This window comes from Borostomias antarcticus, assembly GCF_949987555.1.
Source record: "Borostomias antarcticus genome assembly, chromosome: 15".
NCBI classification, from domain to species: Eukaryota; Metazoa; Chordata; class Actinopteri; order Stomiiformes; family Stomiidae; genus Borostomias; species Borostomias antarcticus.
The window spans coordinates 19,625,096-19,634,226 of NC_140248.1; the positions used below are offsets into that span (position 1 = coordinate 19,625,096).

The 9,131-nt window shown below is 43.5% G+C and overlaps 1 protein-coding gene across 4 annotated transcripts in view; it reads right to left on the reverse strand.

Annotated features, from left to right (window-relative positions):
• The window catches only part of acaca (acetyl-CoA carboxylase alpha), a 51,340-nt gene extending 44,702 nt beyond the window's left edge, over positions 1–6,638 (reverse strand). For 2 of the 4 annotated variants that reach the window (XM_084449682.1, XM_084449680.1), the window contains exons 1-6: positions 6,499–6,638; positions 4,911–5,166; positions 1,317–1,449; positions 1,061–1,199; positions 388–497; positions 179–260 (exon numbers count right to left, since the gene is read on the reverse strand). In XM_084449682.1, the coding sequence (XP_084305808.1) occupies positions 179–260; positions 388–497; positions 1,061–1,199; positions 1,317–1,449; positions 4,911–5,137 (691 nt within the window). In that variant the 5' untranslated portion in view covers positions 5,138–5,166; positions 6,499–6,638. Of the gene's footprint in view, positions 1–178; positions 261–387; positions 498–1,060; positions 1,200–1,316; positions 1,462–4,910; positions 5,167–6,498 lie in introns of all 4 variants that reach the window. The other 2 variants (XM_084449681.1, XM_084449679.1) reach the window with 1 other exon arrangement.
• Positions 6,639–9,131: the final 2,493 nt, after the last annotated feature.

Below are 9,131 nucleotides of genomic sequence, written 5' to 3' on the forward strand. Positions count from 1 at the left end.
TTTCATCTTGCTTCATAGTGGTGTTTATTCTATGTCTCTATTGTTGTATTTTGTATTTACATTCTGTTGCTTGTGTTCACAGTGTGTGTTCTAAATAAATAGATACATTTATTCTAAATAAATAAATAAATAAAGAAACACTAGCAGCAGGCCATGGTTCTGGGTCTGGGCAGCTTACCCATGAAGGCGATGCCGTTCTTATAAAGCAGCTCAGGGAGTTTGGGGTTCTCTGATGCATGGCCCCATCCAGCCCAAACAGCCTGCAGAGAAATTCAATCAATACTTTCAAATGCAACCCCCAGCAGAAATGAAATCAGGTCATGCAACCCTGAATGAACGTGAAGCCAGGACCTAGGTCCAGCATGGAAGCTACATGTCCAGCTGTACCTGTACAGGTATGCGCTTGGCGATGTCCAGGATGAGCTCCACGTTGGCGTAGTTGTTGTTGTTGGTGCCTCCTGGCACCGGCACATAGTGGTCGGCCATCTTTATGTACTCTGTGGATTATCGTCATGGGGGGATCCCATCAGGTTTACACACAAAAAGATAGAGGGTGCTATATAGAACCTTTAATAATAGAACCACCCTTAATTAGGTATGGTTCTACAGTATATAGTATACTGTACATAGAACCCTTTCAGAAAGAACCCTTTAGGGTTCCAAACAGCATCTTACAGAGCTGAAAAGGGGTTCTATTTGGAACTGTGGGGTCCTAAAATATATATTATTTTTTAGGTTCTATATAGCACACTATGACACTATCCAATGTTTGCTTGTTTGCACAATTTTCTCCTGCGATTATCTCATCAAAGCCTATTTACACATGATGGTAGTATTTACACATGATAGCATTCCCAGAAAGCCTGGCATGCGTCTATTCTTCTAAAGTAGGTCAGAGGTGGCTTCACCGCGCAGGTCCAACCCAGCAGGCCCCTGGGTCCGCCCCTGGCGTCCATCCCTGCTCTATATCTGCTTGCTCATGGCTTTTGCCGAGCCATTAGGCAGCAGCGCGGCCGCCGTCACCCCGCTGTTGACGCCCGCGCACGGCATCCCCCGTCACCTGCGTTGGCCTTTAGGTCCTCCGGGGTGACCATGACGACGAAGCGGATGGCCCTCTCGTTGCGGAACATCTCGTAGGCCCAGCGGCGGATGGAGCGCATGCACTTGACCGCCGCGATGCCGTTGTTGGCGATGAGGACCTGCCGGAGGGGGGGGGGACACGTCATGAATACTCTCTCTCTCTCTTACTTGGTTACACCCTTCATGGGAGCATGGCCACGATGGCCCTGGACGGGCTGAAGAAGCCCCGGCCGTACCTTCTCGATGACCTTGTTTCCTCCAAACCGGGTGACGAACTCTGCCGGCGAGGCTACGGTGAAGTCCCTCTGCAGGTCGATGCGCCGGCGGTCCCGGCCCTGCTTCACCAGGTGCAGACCTGACATGCTTGGCCTGTGTGAAAGACTAACAATCATTCGGTATGAAGAATACACACAGTGGCTTGCAGGGGCTTCATATCGCCCCCCCCCCCCCCTCAGACTCACACACACAAACAGACACGCACACACACAGGATTCATATCACTCGTCATCACAATCATACAGGTGCGTCCCAGAAAATTTGAATATTGTGGAAGGTTCATTATTTTCCGTAATTTAATTAAAAAAGTGAAACTTTCATATATTATAGATTCATTCCACATGAAGTGAAATATTTCATGGCTGATTGCCTCCATGACACACTCCACGTTGATGCAGTAATTTGTGCAAAAGGAGCCCCCACCAAGTATTGAGTGTAGGGTTGCAAAATTCCAGAAATATTCAAAGTTGGAAACTTTCCATGGGAATTTATGGGAATTAACGGGAATAAACTGGTAGTTTTGGGGTTATTTATACCAACTGTATTTACCTTGTTATAAACAGACATAAATATAAACGTTTTGTCATACGCAGACATGCAGGCAAACATTTTTATGCAAATTTTAAATTTTTCCTTTTTTGCTTACTCTATTTGTGTGTAGAACTTTAATGGATTCTATAGCCCTCGTGTACAGGATGCTAGGAATTAGCTGTGCATGTGATGGAAGAATGCACTATACATGCGATGGATAAATGCACAGTACAGGGTTGAAATTCAACTTAATTAGAATTAAATCAGGTTGTTTTAACAAAGATCATGCAGTAAGATTTAAAGTTGCATTTAATTGTTTTGCGGGATAAATCTCCTAAAATAAGTATATAAAATCAAATTTAAAAAATGATGAAAAAAAGCTGTTATAGGCTACAAAAAAGGTCAAAATTTCAAAAATTCCTGAGCTTAACTTTTAAAGTTTCCGGAAATTTACCAGAAATGTTCCGCCCCTTTGCGGCATAAATGAACATACTGTACACTCGTGAAGATTAAAACAAAAAAGGCTTGAAATATTTCACTTTGTGTAATGGATCTAGAATACATGAAAGTTTCACCGTTTTAATTAAATTACGGAAAAACATGAACTTTTTCCACAATATTCTAATTTTGTGGGATGCACCTGTAGATTAGCACAGGAGCCACTAAGCCCATCTTGGTTAGATTTGGCCGTTCAGAAAATGCACTGAGTTCAACAAGAGTTTATTCACGGGCAGAAAATCAGGTGAGCTTCTTTGCAGACAGCAGCTGTGTTTTTACAACATGTTTTGTCTGTAGGTCTAGCCGATAAAAGGACATTGACATCGGTGTAGTGATAAGAGCCGTGGGTGTGAGGAGAGCAGGTCACTATTAGCCTGGTGAGACTATCCTGATCTCGACAGCTCACTTTCAGTTTCTCTCCGAAGATCAGTTTGGACTTCTAACCATCTCGAACGATTTCCAGAGATTGGACCAATCAGGGATTGCGTCCTACCCGCTGTTCTGCAGCCCCTAATTGGGTCCCATGGTTGATGACGTGAAATACTGTACAGGTCGCTGGCAAAATATTAGGCTAATGGAGTCTCCTGAAGCAACAAGCGGTCATGTTAACATTAGTAGTATAAACACAGCCATAAGTGCAGTTTTGCAGAAATAGACAAGAACAAGACTATGCACTGGTATGCACGAGTTTCTCGGCGGGAAAAACGTTTTCTCCGTTCTTCTGCCTGGATTAGGCAAAGGTTTGGTGACGCTGATTGGCTGAATGAGTTTGTCTGTCAAGGGCAAGCACTCCCGCCCACTGAAATCGTTCGAGGCTACAATAGGTTACTATAACTCATCTGAGATAAGATACTGTGTGACCTCCACAGTGAGGCACATCCTAATCCTCTACCACAACCAGTGAGGGAGGGCCCCGGGCAGTAAGCTTAGAACCATCATATACAACCACTGATTCATGGAAGAAGAAAAAATAGCTTGATGAGTACAACACAACAAAGTGGCTCTCTGCTTTGCAAACAGACATAATGCCATCAATAATATGGCGAACAGGCTGTTCTCTAAGTTGTAGCAATGGATATGCTAAATATATATATTTTTTTAAGTAAGGCACAATTTGAACTAGCTAGCTAGCAGCAAGGGTTAATTCTAGAAATGTAAATGACAAGCTTGGGGCGCCTGACGGGCCCCCGCCCTCGGAGGGAGCCAGTCTGTTTGGCTGATTGCTGTGACCTGACACAGCTCTGGTGCAGCTCTGGTGCATCACAACAGTGGTGCTGGCACCAGACTGGGGGCTCAGTCTGAATGAAGGCCCAGAGAAAGGCACGTGGCTCCAGTACCGAGTTCCCTTCTTGTCCAATGACAGAGAACAAGAGATGGGGGAGGGGAGGGGAAGCATACTCCCACTGTCCCGTAATTCCTGTTTCAACGATCTGGGCCCCCACCCCATCCAGTCCTAAAATCATAGACTGACTCCCACTGTGCAGTAATTCCTGTTTCAACATTCTGGGCCCCCACCCCATCCAGTCCACCAATCAGACCGTCCTACTCGGATGTCCGCTGGGCACACTAAACAAACCACTAAACAAGGTGGCTGCTGAGAGCTGCGAGACTTGAGTTATGACTGAAATATGAGGAGCTAAAACAAAGCCAACAACAAAAACTATACTATACGACTATAAGTTTGTTAAGGGAATCTATCCTCCAATCCAAATGTGATGGTGGCAGCATATTCGAATAGGTGAGATGTATGAGTTACGCACCATCCAAGGCATTATCCAATGGCTTTGGAATGCAGTTTCACGAGAATGTACTGTATAGCCTTAGCTGAACTGAAAGAATAAGTATCACACATTTTCAGAATGCCTATCCTGTCATAACACCTCCCCTTAATTTTACCCCATTTTTGAATTACATCGGGGAGACGTGTCTGAAGAGTTTCGTCATGCCAACTGCCGCTTGGTATAGCAATAGACAGCCATGCATTCACAGTTGGCTATGAAAGGAGCCGTACAAAAGGAGAGTCGCTGCCTGGGACGGGGGGGGGAGCAGAGCGCTGAGGCCACCGGCAGGGGGACAGGCCGGGGTCGACCTCCCAGCACACACTGCTGCTCTGTGGAAGGGTGGGAAGCTGGTGCGGCCACATTTTTCTCACCCGGTGGAGAGGAGGCCACCCACCCACCCACCCAGGGGGGAAGGGTACTGACCTGAATCCAGCGCTCCCATGCGGCCATTTCAGAGCACTCATCCAGACTAGACCCATGAAGACATTTGGTTTCACCATTTTATAAGACCGTGCCAAATTACTGAGCTACAGTAATCAAAAGATCCTGTTACAGATAGGCATGTAGTCTTTTCGTCAACATGTGCAGAACAAATATTTCTCTTTTAATATATCAACTGGAATTACTGCCCTACTGATGATAACCCTACTGATGATAACTACAGTATGAAGATGAAAATGAAGTGATCACATTAGAGAAGCAGAACTAATCGCTCACAAATGTAAGAAAGACCCGGGTCCTGACCTCAGGTTCTGCTGGGGCCCGTCGATGTGGTCGAAGCCCATCTCGTAGGTGCTATCGGAGCTGACGGAGGAGGGCGACAGGGAACGCTCCTTCTCCTCCCGCTTCACGTCCGGCTTCCCCAGAATCTCATCCTCGGAGTTCTCCTCCGACACCGAGCCCACGATGAAGTGGGAATGCAGCTCACCCACAGCAGGGGGCTTCTTGGCAGGCGGATCCTGCTGTGCCATGGTCGGTCGACGCGGGCAGGCAGCAAACACTGTGGAGAGAAACGGCAGAGATGGCCTCAGATATAATGGACCACAGTGACGGGCCACCCTGGCATCTGTCAGTGTTTGACAGGTTGCGTCACTGGGTTGTGCAGTGTGCATCATCTTTAAGTATTGCAAAACACAGTCAAATATTCATACCATGCACTTTCAACAGGTTGGACGTTTTAGCTCTAGCTTGATAATGGATATACAGTAATACTACTAGTGCACTATTACTTTACATCTGGAGAACCACTGGAAATCACAATCAATTAGTAAATGAGCAGGCTACATTAGGTTTCTCAGAGAATGGTCAAACTGTTTGATTATCAAACAATTGGCTGTTTCTGAGACATCTAAAGATGTATCAAACGACATCCTTGCTCATGCAATAACAGTATCGAAAGCTTGAGCGTTGAGAAATGCACACCTGGCTCAGCTGCTTGTTAGACCTGAAAAACCCGCCCTAACTGCAGTGCACTCATACACAACTTGGTTTCATATCTTGGCTAACGCTGGCTACCTATCCGCCTGGCACGGAGGCGGTTCGAGAGCTAGACATAACTAGCAGGCCATCTAATAAAACATTATTAAACTGTGTCTTTCAACTAGCAAATGAGACACGTGTATTTACTGTAGATATTAGCCAATAAGCCAAAGTGTAACGTATCTACAGCTGAGCCCTGTGCTCTGGGAGTGTCGGGAAGCAAATGCTCGCTAGCTCGCTTGCCCGTCAGTTCAGTTAGGATCCATTAATCCAACATCTACGACTAAATGATCCGAAACATCCATCAACATTAGCACGCACCTGATGGCAGTGCTGAAACAACCTGCTAGCACTCTACCTACTAACGACCTTATCTCTGTATAGCTCACTAGCTACCTACTAACGAGCTTATCTCTGGATAGCTCGCTATAGCGTCGCAGCACCAGACCCAACTGACTCGCTTGCTATCACTGAGCTAATGGTGCGTTCGTTTCTAACTGGGAGGTGGTAAATTGCGACTTGCTACTAGGAATTATTAAATAAAACACCGCATGAACTCGCACTTCCTCGTCGCAAAGTCGGATATGTTTCTCAGCCCCCAGTTGCTCGAATGCACTAGATATAACTAGGTAACTGTGATATAATGGTATATAGATATAACTAGGTAACTGATATAATGGTATATAGATATAACTAGGTAACTGTGATATAATGGTATATAGATATAACTAGGTAACTGTGATATAATGGTATATAGCTCGAATGCACACAGGTCGGAAGTAGGTATTTTGCCACTTGCGACTTCCCACCTCCGATCACAAACGAACGCACCATAACTTAGCAAAGAACTCACCGAGAGAAACAAATCGGCAGGCAATCCTGAAACGTTGTTTCCGAAAGATTGGTAACTAGCGATATATTCAGCTCCGTCTAGTATCAGACATCTCTTTCCAGCCGGTGATGAGTGAAATCACGACATGGTGAGCTGACACGCGACTACAACAAACGCTTTGACAGCGGTGGTACGAGATGATGCGCATACGGGTTACTCTGGGTCATTCAACTCTGACCTCGGCCTGTAGCCAATCAGGCTCCTGTGCTGCCGCGGAGGACCAATCGGATTGCAGTACTGTGTTCAGGGGCGGGTAGAGCATCGAGGAGGTGTGCCCAATGATAAAGCTCTATCACGCCACATGTGGTCAGCATCTTTGGGGTGATGCTCAAGGTTTTGTACACAGTGTACCAGATCTATACATTTGTGAGACCGTATTGATTTCGCGAGCTTAGCAGAGCCATCGCTTCAGTTCAAAGCCTCTTACGTATATATATATTGCAGAATGAAGACTAAACCATTCTATTGTTTAATTTCATCGCAGGTGGCTTGCCTTATGCAAAGAAAATATATTTCCCTATATGTTGTTATAGTATATGGAGAAAAATATATGGAGGAAATAAACAGAATCATATATACCATACATAATACATTTAATAATACAAACGGAATTGCCGCTTTTCATATATTGCAGTATATTGGAAAATATAACCACTAGTTTACTGTATATGGAAATGTATTGTTTCATATATTACATTATATTTTCCAATATATCACAATATGTTTTTGTTTCATAAGGGTTTCTTGGGAAGTAGACTAATGGACACACATGGTATTCCTGGGCCTACATCAGACAGTGACAAAACTTCATCCACATAGGGTCGGTACTTCCACATTTGGTCGGTTTATAACAGTAGCCTATAATATTTTGTGCCTCAGTGAAGAGAGAAGGCAACTCTCTGGGGGTTGGGGGGTGACGGAGGGGGGGAGGGGGTGGGGGTGGGGGGCTTGTCCTCTGAGAATATTTTGGATTCCACAATGCAAATCTGTGCATTTTAATGAGTTTTGAGAAGAAAACCAAAGCAGAAATCTGTGGGATGGAGACTGAACCTGCCCTTTGAACCTAAACCTGAACATGTGTGCAACAGTTTGGCAGGCCACACGCCCTTGTGTCGACATTGACATCAGGCCTTGACTGAAGTTACTTGGCCAGATAACTCTCTTGCTCAAACTCTGTCTGGTGAGTTACAAAACCATTTCAATATGCAATACACTCACACTTATCAGCTAATTTTCCCTGGTCCCAGAACCAATGTCCTCTAATGTTCAGAAATACAGCTATAAAGGCTGTATAATCACACATGAATGTCACCGTTATCATGACCAAAAAAGCCTAGTAATATATTGGGTTTGTGTTTAGATTGTGTACTTGCATATATATGATTTTAAAGGTAAATACTTTTTTTGTGTTTAAAGAAATCTCCCCTTCTTCCTTGAACAGGCATGTACTGTAGTAATCTGTATGATTCTGTATGGGAAAATGACATGGAGTTTATTTGGTGGCCCAATCCATATTTTGGCTTGTTTCAATAGCGTGGAAAAGTGGTAAAGTTTCATAGTATATTCACTGAGGTTTTATCACTGAGTTGATCCCACTTTGCCAGACCAATTCATACGGTCCTATGTGGAATGTTGACTTCTTGTGATTGTGCTCCAAGTGTAAGTCTGTGTAAGTCTCAATTAAAGAGGTAATGATATTAACATTTCATATCACTGTTATAGTGACCAAAATTATCACTGTTATCAGTATTATCACAGTATTATAAAATGTGCTGATTTTTTTTTTTTTTACTACTGATAGACACACTGAAATGATTTCACCAAATTTTATCCTGAAAACAAATAAAATTAGCAGCACTATGCACCTTTTGTTTGCATAAACATTCAAATTATGCATCATGGAGACTGTTGCTAACTTTGGTTGATGCTGGACCATATTTACAGTGAATTTTTCAAAGCGTGGAAATCAAACACAGTTTTAATGATCATTTTATCATGATGAATTTCATCTAATTTTATCACAGTTTATCATTATACCGGTTATTATTAATCCCTAGTCTCAATACCTATTCTTGTCATGTGGATGTACAGTGGCTCTGTGGCTGAGTGGTTAGCACACTGCAGTGTGAAAGATCTGTGAATCAAAACATGAGTTAGAATCCCATCTGGCACATTTTTTGACTGGTATAATATCTAGATGAAATAGGATTTAAATGTGAATGTTTAGTTTTGAACCTTTTTTTTTTTCAACATTGACAATATAGTTTTTTTTAAACATCTTTAGTTTGTGAATCATTCAAACAGTTTTGAATCAAGTATTGACAAGTCCTAAATGACACAGACAACTCCATTAGTCAACAAGATTGGTATTGACAAGTGGAGACAGTGAACAAAATAATGAAGTCGATCACCTCACATACATCTACTGTACTGTAGGTCACATACTGTGCAAATACCTTGATGATTTTATTTACAACACACTAACCTGGAACACCCATTTGGACAGCTTGTGTAGCAGACTACAACAGCGACTGCACGTCTTGTGTCGACTTAGAACCCATGATGTTGATCAAAAGTTTATGCTAAGTGTTTTA